Source organism: Cibotium barometz, chromosome 38, assembly GCF_041138505.1.
Source record: "Cibotium barometz isolate CiBa-2024 chromosome 38, ASM4113850v1, whole genome shotgun sequence".
In the NCBI taxonomy this organism is placed as follows: Eukaryota; Viridiplantae; Streptophyta; class Polypodiopsida; order Cyatheales; family Cibotiaceae; genus Cibotium; species Cibotium barometz.
Genome location: NC_141083.1, coordinates 28,766,901 through 28,789,541, shown reverse-complemented (window position 1 = coordinate 28,789,541; position 22,641 = coordinate 28,766,901). Strand labels below are relative to the sequence as shown.

The window sequence follows — 22,641 nt, the reverse complement described above, 5'->3', positions numbered from 1 at the left end:
TTATAAACACCTACTAACTAAGATTTTTGGGATGAAAACACTGTTTCGAGTATGCCATTGACTTTGGTGAATTTTCTTGCACTCCATATGAACACATGGAGAAAGAAAAGGCACCAATCTAAAAATCGGTGAGCATCTTTTTGGTAGAACATGTAACGCCTGCCATTAATGGGTTGTAGGGAGGCAATTGTTGATTAAATTGGCTCTCGTCAACCTTGACCAGTAGCCCATTAAGGTCAAGGATTAGAGCCCTTCTTTCATCTTCTAAGAGCTTGGGCACCCATATTGGGTCGGGCAGAGGGTGCCAACAATCAAGGATAATTACCTCCCCAGATGGGTTCACATATTGAAAATAAGCATCAATTCTATGCAAGCACACAATTAAACAGTCAAGCCACCTTTCTAATTGAAGATGTTATCTTTGGATCTGCCTAGCCTTTTCCATTCGCCATTTTTGGCATCTAAGTATTTGGTTTACAAAGGGCAGGTCCAGCAATTACAGATTTCCTGACCGTGTACAAGAAAGTTATTCAACAAATCAAAAAGGACATAAGCTAAAAACAAAGAGTTACTGGATGTTGTGATAGACAAGCTGTGATTGACAAAAGAACAATTTCATGCCAACAGTGTGAGATGAAAATATTTTCCATTATAAATATCGGATGTATTACATCACTATGCAGTTCAAGGCACAATGAGATACACTCAACAAAACAAGGTATAAGAGGCAGATTCAGTAAATCAGGGCACAAGAGCAAGGCTAAATAAAACAAGGCATAACATAGTCAGGTTCATCACAGTTTTTTGCATGCACGGGAGCGAGTGGCTTTCTGTGCACGTGCAACCCCCTTCGTAGCTCTGTCCTTTGGCACCTCCATATATCTTCTTCACAAGGTTGCTTCACATTGTTAGACATAGATGCTCCAGCCTCAGGGACTTTCCTCTTCAGCATAATCCTTTTCACATGCCTTGCCAGAGGGTTGTTATCACCAACAACCTTAACTAGATGTTCACCCCCACTCCCATTAGTGAGGAATCCCTTCATTGTCTTCACACCAAATTCTTTAACAGTAGCATCAACTATTATGTTGAAGTTAGAAATATCAAATTGATCTTTAGACTCATGTTTTCCCGTCCTTGTTGTTTCAACTTCAACATGTAGAGGCTGGTCAAGGCTTGGTTGAACTTCTTTAGCTATACCAGAGGTATCCTTCTGGGCGGGGTACTAGGACAAACTCATCACCTTCCACTGTAGCATCATAAGCTCCACATTTTGCTTTAGTATCATGACCTCCACCTTCACTCAGAACATCCCCCCCCTTCAACACCTGGCATGCCCTCCACTTCCTCTCTCTCCACCATGCCCTCACTTTCCTTATACTTAGTTTGCATATCATTGGGCAATTTGGCTTCTACACTCCCTCCCTTGGGCCATACTTAGTCTGCATATCATTGGGCAATTTGGCTTCTACACTCCCTCCCTTGGGCCATGCTTGTCATCTTGGAAAAAGTCTTCTACAATGCTCTGTTTTGACATACTTGTCCATATAGATGTGGCCTCGGCCACGATTATATCATCTGTAGAGACAGATGCATACAAGATGATGGTCAGCCTACATAAGTGCTAGTTAATTAAACAATAGTGCTAGTTGTGCACACAAGAGTACCTATAATACTAAAAGGACTGCTAGTCAACAAACATCATTGTTAGTAAGCACACACAAGTTCTAGTTATCATACAAAAGTGCGAGGCAGCAGTGCGAGGTAGCATACGAGTATCACACTAGTGTACAAGTTAGCATATTTGGATGCTAGCTAGCATAGATAGCATACAAGAGTAATAACCATTCATATATGATGTCTAGTAAGCATAAGAGATCGCTAGATAGCATAGAAGGGTAAGCATACTAGAGTGGTTGTTAGCATATAACAGTGTTACTTAGCATTCTAGATATGCTAGTTTGTAATCTGGATATGTTAGTTAGCATACAAGAGTGATTGTTAGTATACAAGATATTTAGTTAACATATTACAGTGCTAGTCAGCACTTTGGATATGCTAATTAGCATACTAGATATGCTAGTTAGCATACTTAATATGCTAGCCAGCTTTATTATATGCCAGCTAACAATCTAGTTTGTAAATTTTTTAATGCTAACAAGCATATCTGGTATGCTAGCTAGCATATTTGGTATGCTAACTAGTATATATAGTATGCTAGTTATGATACTAGATATGCTAGTTATCATACTAGATATGCTAGCTAGCATACTAGGTATGCGAGTTAGCATACCTAGGTATGCGAGTTAGCATAATAGATATGCTATTTAGGATAGTAGATATGCTAATTAGCATACTAACAGTGCTCAATAGCATATATAATTATGCTGATTCGCATTGTTTAGTACACAAGAAACGTGCTTCATTAGCATATCTTGACTTGCTACTCCAGCAACACTTACCATTAGGGGAAATTTGGACTCAAATTGGGCCCTTTAAGGATTTTTACACATTCTCTCTATAAAAAAAGGGCTCATGGTGAAATTTTTGCGAATCAACCCAGAAGTGAGCGGAGTTTGGACATTTGGAATCTACTCTTTGAGACCTTTCCAATGATATATAGCATGATGGGAAATTTTGCATATTTAAGAAGTCCCCAAATTTGGTGATGACATGGCACGTGCCACATCATCACCAAATTTGGGGACTTATTGAATATGAAAAATTTCCCATCATGCTATATATCATTAGAAAGGTCTCGAAGAGTAGATTCCAAATGTCCAAACTTTGGTCACTTCTGAGTTGATTTGCAAAAATTTCACCACGTTTTTTTAATAGAGAGAGAATGTGTACAAATCCTTAATGGGCCCAATTTGAGTCCAAATTTCCTCTAATGCTATCATTTGCCCACATCTTGTAGCTCGCATCCATGCCCAAACCAGCATGCACTTGCAAAGTATAGTAAGTGATCCCTATGCTTACAAGGTAGCATGACCATGGCAACAAGTTCTTCAACTTCAAGAGAGAAGCCACAACCAACACATTGTTGAAATATACAAGTGAATAGGGTGTGTGCGGGAACAAGCCCTTAGCCAAGAGGCTGTAAAAGAGAATCTGTAAATGAGAGAGAAGCTGTGAAAAGGTGATCATGACTCCACAACTCTCTAGAACGCTCGTGAAAAACCTCCTTTCTACCTTAGGAATTTGTCATGCGAGAAGTCAAATCTTCTTTCTACCTTACAAAATTGCATATGAGTAGAGAAATCTAAAAATTCACCACAATTTTGCATGAGTACATATATATTTAACGATGCGAGTCATATCTTGTAATTTACCACGAGTACCAAACATGATTACCACAAGTTATATCAAAACAAAGAATATAAATTTACATATTTTACATATAACAATTTATTCTTTTTCATATGCTAGCAAGATATGCTTTTTGGTACATGCTAATAACAACCATAAAAATCGTAGCACGTTAACATGCTTCCACCCCTATAGAAGACCTTGAGGATGTTCTAGATGTAGATTCAGTAGATAATGATGAGGTAGTATCTTCATCCGGATCTACAACAATAGTAGCATCATGAGCATCTGTTTGATTTTACTCCAAGTCAGTGAGGAAATTATTTTCTTCTTCTTCCATTTGTTCTTGAACATCTTTATCTTTGAATATTGTTTACTTTGAGGCGAAACTTATATTACATACCACCAATTTGAGTTTAACGAATCTGGTTGGAAGATATTTGTAATGTATACATCATATCATAGAAGTAGTATTATTATTTCCAGTTATTTATAAGAATAAAAGAACTTTTAGAATATATATTTTTTAGAAAAAATATTACATGTTCACATTATTTGCGGTAACACAAATGTATCACAAAGATCTGCCTACAATTTTTTTGACTTTATACCAAAGAATCCACTTTTATCTTTGCTCACTGTTGCATTTGGACCATCATATATTACTTTGAACCATTTGACATAAAAAATAAACATATCAAAACATTTGAATCTAACTTTTATGATGTTTTGTAAGATTCCATTGATTAGATACAAGCAAATTCCATTTGATTAGATACAAGCAGATTCCATTGATTAGATACAAGCAGATTCCATTTGACATGAAAAGTTGAATATATCAAAACATCTGAATCTAACTTTTATGATGTTTTCCATACTAATTAAGATTGGATACAAGCAGATTTGCATCACTTAGCACTTGGTTGACTCTCTTGAAGAAAATTAGCACTAGAATCAAAAGTTGTTCTTCTCTTATCTATGTACTCCACACACAAAAGCGATGACCATGTGACCAAATGGAGCATCTACATACTTCAGGTTACTTACATGCCGATTGCATTCTTTTGTAAGCTCTATCTCTTTCTCACTAATTCTTTCATTGTTATTTTCCTTGCTTGCCTAAGAGTATCATCTAACCATTTGTGTGGCATATTGCCCTTTGCCTCACAAAACCCTTTAAGGTCTTCATAAATCTCTCCAAAAAGAAATCCACCAACTATGGACAGTACATGTTATATTGCAACCTTATCCACTATGTGTACTAACAAGTGCAATTGGATAGTGAGAATACTGGTTGGAAAATGCTTCTAAATTAAGCACATAGCTTCTATTGAGTTAATTCTTGCCTACTCAATGGATTGCAATTGGATAGTGAGAATACTAGTTGGAAAATGCTTCTCAATTAAGCACACAACTTCTATTGGGTTAAGTCTTGCCTACTCAATGGATTGCAAGCTGATCTCCTTTGAAGAAATCCATCTAACTAATCCACTCATCTTATAAATGGTAGTCCTAATGTCTTCAATTACACAGTCTTTGATTGCTACAAGAACCACAAAATACAAAGCAATGCCATCAATAAACAAACATTGATGAGTAAACCATGTAAAACTTGAAGAACAAAAATGGAAATTCTAAACCAGTCATACATACCTGCAAGAACTTGTGCCAATTATGAGATTTCAAGCCACTGAGCTGATTTTCTTTGTGTAGGCACTCTTAAGATAATGCATATGACCTGTTGGTGTGTGAAAGGATGCAATCACCTTCTTCACTCTTCTCTCCTTTATCTTTGATAAAATCCAAGGTGCATGTGGTAGTACTACTTTGCTATCAATAGATTGTGGCCATAGAGCTTCCATCCTTTGAATTTGCATCAAATCATCTCATGTAACCTTACTGTCTTTGTCACTAATCAATTGCTCCCAAAGAGTAGTGCCCACATTTTTAAATATGTGCATTAGATCTAAGATATGGTTGATTAGTAAACTATTTCAATATGAGAGTTGATTAGTAAACTATTTCAATATGAGAGTTGATGAAAGAGAGTCTTTTACTGCTGCCAAATTTCCATTCACTCTCCATGATTCAAGCCAATCACTGGCCTTCATTGTTAGAGGTGGTTGTCCAAGATTCCCCTCTCATTGTGGATGATCAATTTGGAAGGTATCTAATGTGGTCTTTATATATCATCTTCTTTCAAGCTTGACAATGATATGCATCTAAGCAAGGTCCACAAATAGGACATGCATAATACCCACTTGTAACAAGTCCTAAGCACTCACCAAAGCCCGGAAAGTCGTGCATTGTCCACATCAATATTCCCTTTATGTTGGCTGGCGTAGAATTAGGTTCTTTAAATATATTATGTATATGAATGCCTGACCATAAGGTTTGGAGCTCATCTATTAATGGTGCCATATAAACATCCACGTTTTCCACGTTGTACTTCATAGGTACTAGTAAACCAAGTAAGAGACATCTCTTCTTAATAGTCAACCATGTTGTAATTTACCAATACCACCAACCATATACTCCATGTTGTGTGGAACACAAACCAAATGGATTAACGCCATCAATTGCTAGACTAAGATGTATGTGGCAAGGCTCCTTCTTAAATTCTGGCCACGTTTTCTCTATGTGTCTCCATGCAAACCAAATGTATTAATACCATCCATTGCTAGACCAAGATGTATGTGGCAAGGCTACTCCTTGAATTTTAGCCACGTCTTCTCTATTTGTCTACTATTAGATACCCCCCTTTCTCTCTCTTTCCTATTATTATTTTTGACTTTACATATTCCGTTTTTTGAAATACTAATTAATATCTTCTTTTTTTGGGTGTGTTGCAAGTTTCCCTCTCTCTCTCTCTCTCTCTCTCTCTCTCTCTCTCTCTCAGGTACCCTCCTTTCTCTCTCTTCCTTTTTTTTTCATATGGGCATGCATAGAGGGAAGCCCTAAGAATAGCCCTAACAGGTAGAGGGCTTGTTAGGTGCGACAAAGGCCCTTTAATATTGAATTGCATTAAAAATGATTGAGTAGAGACAAAAAAACAATATTGGGTGTCCAGTTTTCTCCCACACAAGAGTAAGCCCAGGCTTTCTCTTGGTGTAGTTTAATCATATGAACTTGAAATAGCTTGTGGGGCTCAAAATAGCTTCCCTTTTAAATATGTAGATTTCAACTCAAAATAGGTGTAAACTTTTAACCATATAAATGTGTAACCTTTGTGATAAAATCAAATTTCCATAAGGAAGCTTTCATGTTTCCAAATAAATATATTTGGCTGCCAATAAATATGAACGCCACCTAAAATGGATTAAATAACGTGCATTGTGCACAAAATAAAGTAATAGTTTGTTGACACTGAAAGTTGAGTGTCTCAAAATCTTCCTAACAACCACCAGCTCACCTCTGTTATCCAACCCAAGGATTTGCACTTACATCAACTATGATAATAAATTAATAAATTAATATATTAAAAATACAAATAATTATACAAAACTCTCAATAAATCAAAACGGTGCAACCTATCCTCTCGTATGTATGGAATCACCCGCGTACGTGCAAAGTAAGCTACAATCACTCAGATTTAGAAAGGCATTCCAATCTAAACCCATATAGGAGAATTCATAAATAATAAGAAACATCAATTTACTCCTCATAACATGCCCCAGGATAAGAAGCAAAATCTGAAATAATCATGGATGAGTATGAATATAAGATGCAATCAAGGATGGATAGGTAGCGAGGGCACGATCAAGAAGACATTAAGCATCTTCAATGGGGTGGCCTTTATACTTCACCAAATATCTATGATAAATGTTTCCTTAAAAAATCTAGAATCTCGATTAGATATAATAATGGCAAACCATGATGTGTAAATAAAAACATGTTTAATAAAAAGATGTGCAGCTTGTGAAGCAAACAATGTGTTTTTGCTTGTAATAAAATATGCTTGCTTACTAAATCTATCAAGAATAGTCCAAAGCATGTCATTTTTTACCATAATAAAATCCATAGAAATTTCTTCCCAAGGGCCATTAGGAATAGGGAATGGCATGAGTAAATAATGCTCCTTATTTACCATGATGGCTCTTAGCTCTTTGACAAACAAGACATTTAGAAACAAAGTTGGAAACATCATTATTTACATTAGGCCAATAAAAATCATCTATTACTGCTTTCAAACTAGTAAGTATACCTCAATGACCTATGTAAGGAGGATTATGCAATTCCTCTAAAAGCAGTTACCTAAATGAAAGAGAAATGCATAAATGTTGTTCAAAGAAAAGAATTCTATCATTGTATGAATAAGTATCAACAAGAAAGTAATGATTAGATTTGAATTTAAACCATACATGAGAAAATAAGTATCAACAGGATCGTATTCTTATATAGCATGCATAGCATCAAAGAAATGCATAGCAAGAACGAAAATATTTGCAATGGAAGGAAATCTACTCAATACATCAACTATAACATTTTCTTTACCTACCTGATACCACTGTTGGGCGTGGCAATGACCCTTCGATATTAAATTGCATAAAAAATGATAGAGTAGAGACAAAAAAATGAGATTGGGTCTAATTTGGCCCCACACAAGAGTGAGCCTACACTCCCTCGGTATATTTTAATCATATTAACTTGAAATATCTTGTGGGGCTCAAAATAGCTTCTCTTTTACAAATATGTCAATTTCAAGCAAAAATAGGTTGCTTTATTGAACATACAAGTCTAACTACTCAAAACAGGTGTGAACCTTTAACCATATAAATATGTACAACCTTTGTAATAAAATTAAATATCCATAAGGGGTAGCCCTAATGCATAGAGGGCTACCAATAAATATAAATGCTGCCCAAAACAGGTGTGAACCTTTAACCATATAAATATGTACAACCTTTGTAATAAAATTAAATATCCATAAGGACTACCCTAAGGGTAGCCCTAATGCATAGAGGGCTATCAATAAATATAAGGAGGGTTGCCCTCTATGCATTGGGGCTACCCTTAGGAAAGTCCTTCATGTATGCCGCCATGCATAGAGGACAATGTCCCTAATTCATAGAGAACTACCCTCTATACATTAGGGCTACCCTTAGGGTAGCCCTCTATGCATGCAAATGCCCATATACATGCATAGAGGGTAGCCCTCTGTGCATTCATACGGGCATGTATATGGGCATGCATAGAGGGTTGCCCCCCATAGCTAGCCCTAATGTATAGAGGGAAGCCCTCCATGTATATCCATATGCATATGGCTAATGGTGGAAACGACAAAAGCCGTAGGAAGGGCCGTGTGTGCAGGGATGTCCCACTTCCCTATTGCCTAGCTACCCAAACCCCCCACCATCCCTAAAGGGTGGATCCAGGATGGGGGTTGCCCGTATGAACTCTACGCCAAAGTGAGAGCAGACACGATGTGGGATATATGCCATGTAATAGGCTGCGGGGGATGAGCTAGGGTATCATCTAATAGCTCCCCTCCATGCGAATGCCAACACACAAACTGCACAACAGGAGGCCACGCCAATGAGGAGGGCGTCAAGGCTAGGGTGAGAACCAACAGGAGCCAACGCCAACGAAGACTTCAGAGCATTATAGGCAAGAGACAACGGTTGTCTCGTAACTAGTGACATGGTGGTGGTGGTGGGGGTGGCACTCATGGTGGTCAAACACCACCACGTCACAGTCCTATGCCCACCCTTGCTTCACATCATACTCCAATGGGCCACCCTTACTTCATATCGCACTCCAATAGCTATCCGTACTTCACATCGTATTCCAATGTGCTTGCCCCTCGAGGCCTTACTCCGGGTGCCACTCATCATGGTTGATCTCCCTACGTTCATAGTCTTGCTACATAAGTATAATATATAAGTATAAATAAGAAAATTAAAAACATATACTTATATATATAGTAAGTATATAATAATATAGTATAAGTATTATAAGTTAATATATATTTATACTCTTATTCAACACAAAGCTATATTGAAAATATGATTATATATTATAAATATGATAATTTAATCTATATCTATACGCTTATTAAACGTAAGCTATATTCCCGTTCCACGTGGCCAAAGTACAGAACAACGAGGACAGAGGAATGGGGAGCAATTCACGCTGTTTGTTTCTTAATTTTTAAATTTTCTCATCTCATCCCAATTTTTGAAAGAAAAGCTATCCCTTCTCATTAAATTATTAGGGGCCTTAAAAGGTGAGCTTCATGATGCAAACTTCAACATTTAGGTGTCTCTCTCTTTCTTATTCTAAAGAAAAGACAAAAGACACTACATGGAAAATGTATTTATTTAAGAGTGAGCACACCTCACCATGCATCCCCACCCATTAGAATTTAATTAGTTGAAGTTATATATATGTGTGTACATATAAATTTATTTATACTTATAAATACACATATATATGTGTGTACATATAAATTTATTTATACTTATAAATACACATATATATATATATGTATGTATGTCTAGATATAATAAAATATAATGTTATATATAATATATATTTACATGTGTGTGTGTGTGTGTGTGTGTGTGTGTGTGAGAGAGAGAGAGAGAGAGAGAGAGAGAGAGAGAGAGAGAGAGAGAGAGAGAGTTTGTATACGTGCGTGCGTGTGTGTAAGAGAGAGAGTTTCTATATGTGGGAGAGTGTGTGTGAGAAGAGAGAGGGTGAGAGAGAGAGAGAGAGAGAGAGAGAGAGAGAGAGATAAAGAGATAGAGAATTTCTATGTGTGAGAGAGTGTATATAGAGGTAGAGTATACGTTTCGCATTAGTGCATGCACAAGTGTGTGTGTGTGTGTGTGTGTGTGTGTGTGTGAGAGAGAGAGAGAGAGAGAGAGAGAGAGAGAGAGAGAGAGAGAGAGAGAGAGGGTGCATGTGCATGTGTGTGTTTTTGAATAGAACTAATAATATATCCACAGCCGAACCTAAAAATTTCGAGGACCCAAACAATCTTGATATATGAAGTGTTTGACATGATTACAAAACAAAAGCATTGTCTACAATAATCATGTTATCAGTTTTGAGAGACAGTATCTCAAGTAGTATACCATGTATCTTAGAGCTTAAACTATGAGACTTTTGAGAGGGTAGAACCTGTTACCTACATCCATCCAACACAGACAAACAAATAGTTAGCCTGTGTGTGTATTACAAGTGTCTTAATCCCTACCACGTGTTATAGATGTCACTCAAGGACCCCAAAGTTTAAGCTAAAGTTGGGTCAATAGGTCCCAATTTGTTCCAATCAAAAATCCATTCCCAAAATTTAGATTAAAAAACCGTGAACCTATCATACAGTCATCCATAAGAAACACAAAGTAATCCACCTAGTGGATAGACCAAAGTGCCTTAATGTCCATGCCCATATTACTCAGACATGTCATTAGTTCTCTAGTTAGGCATAATTAGTCATCCTATCAAACTAGCTACCATATGCCGCATAAGCTAGTAACAAAAATTGGCCTTAGAATGCAAAGTCCTAAAAAACAAAGTAGTCTGTCTGGAGCCTAATGCCACAAAATACCTATTAAAAAAATATCAACAAGTAGACCCAACCAATGGTATACCCAATCCGGAGTGTCAGTCAATTATAGAAAGCCGGATGAAATCCCAAAGATGTAATAAAAAATAAAGAATACTTCACATTGCTTGGTCAGAAATCAACCAAGTTGCCCCCATAATTAGTCTCACATATATGTGTGTCAAACAGAATTCAGTGTTTTAATGCTCCTATCAGACGAAGAGTATTCATACAGTTATCTTTACAATAGCACGCAAAAGTCTAATCCATGAAACCACTGCAAAGGATTATGTCGTCAACTATTCACAAAAATATGTGAATGCAAAAATTAAATATTGTTAGTCATAAAACATGCATGTGCCATTTTCAAATCCATATAATTGCAGAAATTAAAGTGATAGACAGAGATTACGCATGCAGGTTTTTAGAGTAGATAGACAATAAATGAATAAACCCGCGCATCTCAGACATCAAATGGATCATATAGCATGCAATATGCCATAACAGATTGGCCATCCAAATAGAAATCAACAAAAGGGATTCACAAAGATCATTATCCCAAAGAGTGCATGGACTGCCAAGGACAATAAAGAAAGCAGGACATATTCCCGCAACTACAAATTACCTGAGAAGAAGAACTTCCAGCAGAAGCCAAAACCAACAACATGGCAAAAGAAACCAACAACATGGCAAAAGAAACCATAAAGCAATGCGGGCTAAGTGAGCATGTGAACTCACAAGATTGATGGCCATTATATACTTGTCGTGGGGCCAAGAAAGCCAACTAATGCCTCTATTTGTGTGGCCGACCAGGAGATGAAACCGACTGATCTCGTGCGTTGTTCCTCTTGATTGTTGCATAGGAGGTCTCAAAGTTGCATAGGAGGTCTCAAAGTTGCTTGCAATCACAACATATGTATTAGGATAAATAATGAGAAGGACAAAAACAACAAAACAATAGCATGAAAAATGATATGTGTCACCTGAAGAATGAGCTCTTCGCTTGACTCCCTTCACATTTTCTAAACCAGAGGGACATTCCGGAGGAGTGAGGATGCAAGGAGGGATGTTCTCTTTGTTAGATTTAGATTGCGTGCTTCTACAAGGGACACCCACATGATTGACGGGCATCAACGTGATAGCACTCACATGAGGTCTCTTAGTAGGTGAAGCAAGGGCGGACGCAGGCACACATGGAGTAACAGACTTTGCCCTTCTACGACGCTGGCATGCAGTTCTAGAGTGAGACGACTTCGACATGGTAGAAACGAGATGCAAACAAACCATCAGGAGTTGTATGTATACAGTAGTGAATGGGACAACCATCAGGAGTTGTATGTATACAGTAGTGAATGGGACAACCACCAAACATAGCAAGACAAGGGCATCACAACAGAATCGAGACAAACAAAACACATAATAAACAGACGACTCACGAAGAGGCTAGAAAACAAGCATGCATAATAAACAGACGACTCACGAAGAGGCCAGAAAACAAGCATGCATAGTGCATTCCATACCAAAATTGAATATCTAGAGAGCTTGAGACCAAAGAGGAGGCCCATTTAGCAGGATCACAAGCTTCTCCAAGCCAGGGTGGCGAAGAAGACGGACCAACAACATCAAAAAGACATACGCAGAACGTCACCATGCAGCACGAACAACGACGCCATATCCACACAGCTCCAGAGAAAGGGCCAGGAGCATCTAATAGGACCAGAGAGTTCTCCAAGGTGCCATGGTGAAGAAGACGGGCACCCCACCACGAAAGCAGGACCAATAATTCTCCGAGGGCGCATGGCGAAGGAGATAGACCACCACCCAGGAGATGGCCAAAATGTAAGGCGACAAATACGAGACAAAAGCGGCAACTCAGATATGAACCATAGTTCACTGCCATGCAAAAAAGAAGCCTTCATATCACCATATGATATGCCATGGTCCACCGCCATGCAAAAAAGTTCCCGTCCATAAATTAATTAAATGGACACGCAAAAAAATATTTACGCACATACTCACTAAAGATATTTATCAACCCTTACATGTGTAAGCCCCTAGAAGGGTCAGGCTTGATTTTTGACAGGCACCCTTGTCTTTCAAAATTGATGGGTTCGGTAAAATATAGCAAGTTTTTTTATATTTTAATGTAATTTTTGACGAGCATTTTAAAAACTTGCAAGAATTTAAATGCTCAAAAGTGACCTCCTCAAAAAGCAACTATGAGGAGGGTCATCATTTCTTATCATTATTTTTGACTTTTTCAAGCATTAATCATTACATCCTAAAATCAAGCCTTAGAAAAACACTCTTATTCTTGAAAAACTCACAAATATATATATTTAATGGAAATGCAAAACAATATTTTGGTGGCCTAAAGATTTTATCGATCCATACACGTGTAGAGCCCTCTTGGTTGTGTGTAGAGCGAGCTGGCGGCGTCGCTCACTTACGACCTTCCTGTGCCGTGGCGAGGGCCTGCGACAAAGCTTCCCGACAGCTACTGTTTCCAATAGCGTCGCAACCTCTGCTCCTTCTTTCCTGATTCCTACAGTGCCCGTCTCCAAGAGGTAAATCTAGGGCGTAGATGTGGGACGAGGAGGAGGAGGAGGAGGAGGAGCAGCAGCTTCTGACGGGCGGAGGCTCGCCAACGACGCCAATGCAACTCGTCCGCACCTGCTCAACGCCGCCGCGTGTTTTTTATAAGAATTGTTTAAAAATCATGCCACGAAGATTAATGTGGCAGTTTTTTTTTGTTTTTTGTTGTTGTTGTTGTTGTAATGCGAGATTTTTATTACTGTGGCGTGAACACACACGTCTCGCCATACCTCCTCCACGGAGAAGAAGAGAAGAAGGTAACCATGGCATCTTCGTCTGCGCCTACACAGCAAACTGCCATGCCCCATGCTCTGGTGCTGTCTTTCCCAATGCAGGGACACATTAACCCTCTCCTGGAGCTCTGCTCCAAGCTCGCTGGCTCCTGCGGGTTCGCCATAACCTTCGTGCTCTCTGAGCACGACTACGCCCGTTGGAAGCTTAAGAAGAAGGAGGAGAAGAAGAAGGCGAAGAAGAAGAATAAGGAGGAACCCAGTGTAATTACTGTCTCAGAAACCCTAGAAGAAGGAGAAAAAGGGATGGATGCTGGCCATGGCGATGGAGGAAGAGAAGAAGAAGATGATGAGGAGGAGGGGGCTGGCTATGGCGATGGAGGAAGGGTCCGACTTATCGGTGTTCCGGACAAGCTTCCTTCTTCCAGAAATCGAACAGGGGGAGCAGAGTTTAGGGACTCGTACGAAGCGATGGTGAACATGAGGGAGGGGGTGGAGCTTGTGCTTGCTCGGATGCAGCAGTCCACTTCTGCATCTTTCTGCAGCAACCGGGTCACCTTCGTGGTCGCAGATACCTTCGTGGACTGGGCTCACCTGCTGGCTCGCCAGTTCCAGCTCCCCCTCGTCTCCTTCTTCACCTCCAACGCCGCCTCCGCCCTGGTCTTCCTACACGCCCCATCGCTGGTCGCCAAGGGCATCCTTCCTTTCGGAGGTAACAACGACCTTTTAGGGTCTCTGATGGGCCTCTTAGGGGTTGTCACTTGCATTTTTGCCTGCTGCATGAGTTTCTATCAATGTTTCTGATGTTCTTGAAGCTTCTACACTTGCCTTGCATGGCCTCTCAGGTCTCTGATGGGCTTTTTTGGGCATGCTTTTCTACTCTGATCACACAACCTTTACAATCTCTGATGGCCACTGACGGCATACCTTCTCTCTCAGACCTTACAACGTTCAGAGTCCCTGATGCCCTCTTAGGGCAAGCATGCTCTCCATGGCCTCTAGGGTTTCTGTTGCCCTTTCTGGGCATCTTTGCCTTCTCTATTGGTATCTGAAGGTTTGCCACTTACATTCGCGCCCATTCAAACTTTGCATTACCTCCAGGGTTTCTAATGGAGTCTTAGGGTTTTTCACTTGCATCCTTGTCTTCTCAAACTGTGTCGCCGATCTCTTTCTAACACTTCATGTCCTCGAAGGCCAACGAGAAACCCTAAGATGCCATTACAGACATTTTTTCCTTCGAACTTGCATGAACTTTTGATGACATTTCTATGGTTTCTCACATTCATAAGACACTTCTATGGTTTCTGATGGCATCTTGGGTTTCTTCACATGCATACAGACTGGTTGTTTTAAGCTTGTGGGTTGTCGCTCGCATACAGGCTTCTTGACGTTCAAGGTTTTTGATACCCTCTTAGGGCTTCTCATTTGCATACTTGCCTTCTTAGACTGCATGACCTCCAGGTTTCTGATGTCTCTTTAGGGCTCCTTAGAGTATTTTCGCTCTCAGATTGAGTGAGTTAACGGCCTTGTAGAGTTCCTTTCTTGCTTGCTTTCCCTCTCAGACTACACAATATTAAGGGTTTCTACCTCCTCTTAGAGTGCATGACTTTGAGAGTTTTGGATTGCATTTTAGTGTGCAAAGTGGGCTGCATTTTTCAAACTTTTCCTAACTTGCCCTCTCAGCTTATCATTTCATTGCCTTCTTAAGTCTGGAATTTCTGGTTGTTCCAATTGGTTTTTAAGAGTTTTATTAGCCCTATTTAGTCTCTCAAATCACGGGTTAAAAGACTCACGTGGCCCCACTGTCTAGGATTTGCTCACGTGCCTCCGAAGATTTAAGAGTTTCTGATGTAATAATTTGCCATACAGATGGAAATGATGACTTTGTTGCCAATGAGCAAGTGACAGACATCCCTGGCCTACCCCCCTTACACCCACGAGATTTCCCCCTCTGTTTCACGTTTGGTGCCTCACACTATAGGTACCAGTTTGTGCTCAGGCATCATGCAAATTTCCGCCATAGCTCTGCAATGCTAATAAATACTTTGGATGAGTTGGAAGTTGAGGCCATCAAAGCTCTACGCCAACATGTTTTTGTCCTTCCCGTTGGGCCATTGTTACTTCTATGCTCCCAAGATGTTCCTCTTAATAAGGTGAACATTAACTATTGGGAAGAACAAACACATTGTTTGAAATGGTTGGACACACAAAAAGCTTCGTCAGTTGTGTACATCTCATTTGGAAGCATTGCCACCATATCTGCCTTCCAAGTGGAGCAGCTAGCCTTGGGATTGGAGGCCTCACAGCAACCTTTTCTCTGGGTTATTCGTTCGGATTCCATAGAGGGCTCCCTCACAAGCAACTTGCCAAACGGTTTCTTGCTCAGAACAAAGGACCAGGGCCTCATTATCTCCTGGGCTCCTCAGCTGGCTGTACTTTCTCATTTTGCAGTTGGTGCCTTCATGACCCACTGTGGATGGAATTCCACGATGGAGAACCTCAGCATAGGAGGACTTCCCACTATATGTTGGCCCTTGGTAGCAGAGCAGAGGATGAATTGTAGAATCTTTGTAGATGAATGGAGAATAGGAATTGAGGTAATGAAGGGAGAAAATGGTGTAGTGGACAAGAAAGAGGTTGAAAGGGTGGTGAGAGCTTTGATGCAAGGAGAAGAAGGGTTAGAAATGAGGGCAAGGGCAGCAACGCTGCAGGAAGCAGCAAGGAAGGCTATGGACAAAGAAGGCTCTTCAATTTCGAACTTCAAGGCTTTTGTGGATGCGTGCACATCGAATACCTTGGAAAATAGAAAATATCTAGTTTAGGATGTCTTTGCCTCATTAGTTTTAACTCTGTACAAGAGCTTCTATGTCTTACCATGTGGTGTAATAGTCATGTCAAAAGGATCAACTGGAAGAGGGCTATTAATGTTTAGAAAAAAAGGGTTGTCTTTGTGAGCAGGTCTATTATCCAAGAATTTGAAGTCAATGTTATGGTAGGAAGTGTGAGAGTAGTGTTATTTATGTGGTCAATCTGCAATTAAACATCATTTAGATTACTTGATAACCCTTAATAAGAAATAAGTACGTTGCATACCTAATTCAACAAAGATGAATACATTCAATGTCTTACAAATTCTACGTTTTCATGGCTTGTGCATAATGGGCTTAAATAAATTGCCCATCCAATGCTTTTGTACAATCATAATTCCCTGTAACTTCATTTGGCATGAGAGTGAGTTTAAATTTCATTTCCTTCCGGTTTCTATTGGCTAAAGCAAAAAAATGCGGATACAATATATATACATGTTAACCTTGATTTAGCACACTAAGTAGGCCACTAATATTTTCATAAACTACTATACACGATAACTTTAGATATGGTATTATTTAGTATTCTAAATACCAAATTATATTAATACTATAATACTACATATAGAATACTCATACTAAACAATGCTTAAATACTATAATACAATGTGTGTGTGTGTGTGTGTGTGTGTGTGTGTGTAGGTACAAATATATATATATATATACACATGCGTGTATGCATAAATATAATTATGAATGTGTGTGTATAGTGCTTGTTCATAAATATATATTATTTATGCGTACACGTGTACATTCATATATATATTTATATTTATGTAACAAGGTCATAAAAGAATTAAAAAAGAAGTTATACATTGAATCTTTTTTAATTCATTCATGCATGTACTCATTTCACTTCTTTTAATAAAGCACTAATCATTGTCTTATGCTATTGGAAATCAATGCTCCATTATCATTGTCAATGTATAGGTGTCATGTTGCTCTATTTTGTAAGGTCTTCGTGTATGAGAAGTGCCATTGTGTTGAGTACTTTAGCACAAAATGCTCCATTGTCATCGTCGTTGTGCAAGTGATAGGTTTCTCTATTTTGTAAGGCATCCATGTATGAGAAATGTCGTTGTGTTGAGTACTCGAGTGCATGATAGTTTCTAGTAGACACTAGATGTAGGTTACATGTGGTTGGAATATTAGGAGACTGCTCTTATGTAGACTTGTCACCATGCCAAGTAGGATGCATGCTCGTTTATGTATGGAGTATGGGGTTTGTTAGGGTATGGTCAGCGACTTGTTGGACCCAATCTTGGGTAGTCGACAATAATCGATTGGTACATTGCCGCTAGTACGATCTTATACATATGCTAGTGGGATTCTCTCTTCCTCATATCTTGCATATCAGATATCACATGGATATCTTGCTTATTGTGAGCACCTTGCTAGGTCATGACATCCTCTGTTGAGAGTCTACCTAGATTGCCATCAAAGCTCCTTATCGGAGAGCCCGAGTGGGGCATACGCCATCAATTTGCAACTTTGGTTTGTAATAGTAGTTCATTATTATCTTCATATCTCTTGCTTTAAGTTCTTTGTCTTGTGATCAAGGTTTGCTTAGTGTATTTTTTTATATGGTATGAGAGCTCAGGCTTTAGGCAAGATTGGGACCAAGTGGTTATTTGGAAGAAGATTTGGAAAAATGTCACAACTTGTAGCCACAAGGATTGTACCACCACCTTTTGGTGATGGAAAGTTTCATGGAACCAACTATGCACTCAGTAACTTCAAGATACGGTCCATTTCAAATTCTTATGAGTTGTGGGAGATAGCTACTAGGGTTGATATGAAGCTAGGTCCAAATCAGGATCTGACAGATTCATTGCAAATAGTCTTGCACTTACTTTGGTGTGGTGCCATCATCATTGATTTTATGACAACTCTAATTCAGCATTCGAATACCATGACAGATGCTTGGGGATACTAGTATGAAACGAGGAATCATATAAGGATATAAAGCTTTGATAATCAGTAACTTCAAAATACGGTCCATTTCAAATTCTTATGAGTTGTGGGAGATAGCTACTAGGGTTGATATGAAGCTAGGTCCAAATCAGGATCTGACAAATTCATTGCAAATAGTCTTGCACTTACCATGATCATTGATTTTATGACAACTCTAATTCAGCATTCGAATACCATGACAGATGCTTGGGGATACTAGTATGAAACGAGGAATCATATATGGATATAAAGCTTTGATAATCATCTTGCGTCAGAGAAGCTTTTTACCCCTCCGAAACCCCTTTCTTTCACCCTTCTGAAAATCTTTCTTTTCTAGCTTGGAGGCAAGTAGTTCATTACACGAATCAAGGATTTGCGAGATCAAATGGCGGCAAGTGGGATCAACAAGTCAACGAGTGAAGATGTGGCATGCAATGTATTGAGATCTTGCCCCAAAAGTATGATAACTTGATCACCTCATCGTAACCACTTAGGTGAGGAATCCTTCTCTAATTTTTGGAGAGTTTAGTACTAAGCTCGTGGAGGAGGAGATGCATTAGAAGAGTAGGGTTGGTGGTGGTTCCGCTTTCTCTATTAGCACAAAGAAAAATAAAGGGAAGGAATTTGATAACCTCTCTTCTTGAAGAAGAAGAAGAAGATGGTGAAATGCTTATATTATTATAAGCTTGTGCATATGCACAAAGCATGTTGGTAACAAAAGGCGGATGTGAAGAATGGTACTTTGAAGCCGTGAATAAAGGAGTCAAGTAACAATGCTAAAGTAAAATTCGAGCTCTTTGTGGCAGTTGATGACAGCACTCTAAAGCATCGATGGTTTGTGAATCCTTAAGAGTGGAGCATTGCAACACTCTACAGTTAAAATGGTCTAGTCTCTATTACTACTAGGCTTAAGTAGCTATGCACACTAAGTCCTTAGAGTTTACCTATTTGACATTAAGTACATGGTACTTTATATATTCCAGCACTGTCTTACAAAAGTTAGGTACTCGTTTGCATAGGTAAGATGGTGAAGTGAGTTATGGAATGGAATGGTTAACATGGCACCCTTCCTAATGGTGACTGTGTCCTCATATCACTTAAGTCAATGGTGAAGCTAATGCAGGGTAGAAGATGTGGATGGTCCAGGATACACCCTGAAGTTAGCAGTTGAGATTAGCAACGCTGCCAAGAATTTGAGTTTAGAGAAACTGCAGTGTTTGTGTTATGCTTTTGGTCAAGATCCACAAGGGCTCCACAAGGGTTTCCACAAGCTTTTCTCCATGATGCTTAGACGAAAATAGGAAGAAAGCTTATACAAAATAGAAGGAGAACCAACATCTACACTAGCCTGATTTGTATAGATGGTTCTCGCTGCTGCTATCTCATACGACTGCCATCTCCTATTAGCTGCTATCTCATACGACTGCCATCTCCTATTAGCTGCTGTTGTTACTACCATCTCTTAGACCAACTAGAGATTAGAACTACTGTTGCCTTGCCATGGACGTTGCTATAAGAGCTTTGAATAGTCGTAGTAGCAGTTGTCGTCACAAAAGTGAGTTTAACTAAGCTACTACTATCTCAATACGATTTATGTTTATGTGCTGAAGATGTTTCACTGCACCTATAGAAGATCTTGGCCTTGATCCATCACTTGTTCTAGATCATGTGTTGCCAAGGTGAATGAAACTGTTACGCATATCCATGGTTCCTAAACTCTCCTTTCTCACCTAACACGTAGGGTTGAGAAGGAAGCCATAGAAGCTAGGGTTTGAAGAGGAAAAGCATTTTGATAGCATTGTGGGCGCTTGTATAGCTATCCATCTACTTTGGGCTTGTTTGGCACCCATTGCTAACATGGCTTGAACCTTTTGTGCTGTGAGTGCTTTGGTAAAGCGGTACGAAAGAGGATTAGGTACCCGGATTGAAGAATTGGCCCCAACTCTTGCCTTGGATACAAACTCGGTAAGAGGGTGCGAATGCTTGCCCCGGAGATCAGAAGCAGAAAGCTCTGCTCTGACACAAGTTTCTACGTCAACATACACAATCAATTGGGCAAAGACAAAAGTCAAGCACATGCCAATGCGAATGGCAATGTGAGTTAATGCATTCTTGAGCTAGTTTAAATAGAGTTCTAGAAAGTGGGCGTATGGCATGGAACCCAACACAGAGTGATTAGCACTTATGGAAAGCGATCTAGGGTGGCACATGTGTTCTTTGCATCATTATGGACGCGGCAAACTAAAGAACATCACATTTAGATTCCATCTTGGCAGTCAAACATCAAAAGTTCATTTTGTTGACTTTTTAGGAGAAAAGCCAAAACATAATATAGTATAGCATTAACCAAGTCAAAGGTGACTTTACGTGTGGCTTGTACACCCCGATACCTTTCTAAGGAGCCCAAGATTACTCAATTCCATTACTGATTGCCAAGATCCAAAGGGAAGATCCCACAAAGGGAAAGAGGCTATGCTTGAGGAAATGGAAGATGTGGAAGATGATGAAAATGTACCTACGCCAGAAGAGGTTATTGATGTTGATGAAGGGTTGATGCATAATCATGTGGGGCTATCCACAAATGCATGTTTGAACGCAAATTTACATGCTAGTCTGATCATACAAGTGGCACCGGTGGAGCAATGAGATGCAAACTATGGTGGAAATGATATGCTTGAAACTGTCAACAAAGGTCAAGCTAGTTTGATGGAGAATCAGTCTCAACAAACTAGTTTGTTGGGAAGCATGAACAAGAACCAAGCTATTTTGGTTGAGAAGAACCACACATCTTTGCTAGAAGCCTTCAAAGGGGGGCTCCTTTCACAAGTAACAAGATTCATTGGTTAAAGTGCCTATGCAAAGAGATGCAAATGTGATTGATCTTGTAAAAGGCTTGAGTGCCTCTTCATAATTCAAAGATGTCATGAGTTAACACAAGCATTCGGGTGGCAATGTGCATGTGTGCAAGTGGGATACAAGGAAAACTTGTCCATCCACTGAGTTCGTTTTCTTTTGGGAGTTTACCTACAAACATTCCATCTACATCACGAGGTAATGCTAAAGGGCAGCATGTAGCGTTCAACTTACACATGTGGATGGTTCATGGAATTGTAATGATCCATCCGTGTGAGGCTACAGATGGGTAATGCCAAAGAAAATGAAGATGAGTTCAAGGGCATCAAAGACAAAGTGGTTTTCTTAAAGTTCGAAGGGGAAGGATCAAGAAATGAAGAGTATGATGAATGGGTTAACAAATTGGATATGTATTTCAAAATGAACCCAAGAAGTGACTGCACTAATGAATACTTTTCCTCACTCCACATGGAGGGGTATGCACACACTTGGTGGTGACATTTGCATGACAATGGTTATGAAATTACCACATGGGGTGCTCTTAAGGGTGCAATGCAAAATGCCTTCACTTCCAAGTTGAGAAATGACAAGTTGATTGGTGAGTGGGATGGCTTGGCGTGCAAGCTTTAGGCAAAGTCAAGGACTACACACAAAAGTTCTTGAAACTCATTCTCCATGTGGATGGATTTCGCAACAAGAAATTCAAGATGATCAAATACATCAAGGGTCTCAAACCGAACATTGGGGCGGATGTAAGAGCACAAAGGCCTTCTACTCTCCAAGAAGTATGTATGCCGAGATCTATGAAGATAAATATGCATATAGATGGCCAACAAAGAGTGGAGGTAGGGCTGATTTGAAATGCTCCAACTTTTGGAAAGTTTGCAAAGGATGCTTTGTCAACTCCCACCATTCCTAGGTATCCTACCATCTATGCTAGTAGTGGTTCAAAAAAAAATTTTAGATTTGGGTCAAATCCCTCCAAAGCTTTGAGTGGGGATTGAAAGCCAACCAATGGAGGAAATGCATGCAACCCCTTTGGTGGGTTATTGGGTCTCTATAAAACCTTTGAATAAGGAAAAGTTTCTTCTGGAAAGGGATGTGGAGAGGTGTGCATGCGTATGTCACAAGGTGTTGTGGCAATTAAATAAAAATCCAACACATAATCCGGGAGGCTTACTTCAGCCCTTACCTATTCTCGAGAGAACGTGGACACATATATGTATGGATTTTATCATGGGACTTTCTCGCACTAAGAAGGGTTGGGACATCATGTTTC

The 22,641-nt window shown here is 39.4% G+C and overlaps 1 protein-coding gene across 1 annotated transcript; it reads left to right on the top strand.

Annotated features, from left to right (window-relative positions):
* The first annotated feature begins 13,645 nt into the window (after window positions 1-13,645).
* On the top strand, window positions 13,646-16,670 carry LOC147616560 (UDP-glycosyltransferase 85A1-like). Its single transcript, XM_086777634.1, has 2 exons — window positions 13,646-14,401; window positions 15,559-16,670. The coding sequence occupies exons 1-2, from the start codon at window positions 13,723-13,725 to the stop codon at window positions 16,509-16,511; spliced, it is 1,632 nt and encodes a 543-aa protein (XP_086633760.1). The 5' UTR covers window positions 13,646-13,722; the 3' UTR covers window positions 16,512-16,670.
* Window positions 16,671-22,641: the final 5,971 nt, after the last annotated feature.

Bases quoted from the DNA above. Each gene is read 5' to 3' on its own strand.
- LOC147616560 (XM_086777634.1), top strand. From the start codon at position 13,723: ATGGCATCTTCGTCTGCGCCTACACAGCAAACTGCCATGCCCCATGCT. The intron at 14,402-15,558 runs GTAACAACGACC...TTTGCCATACAG, and splicing joins GGGCATCCTTCCTTTCGGAG to ATGGAAATGATGACTTTGTT.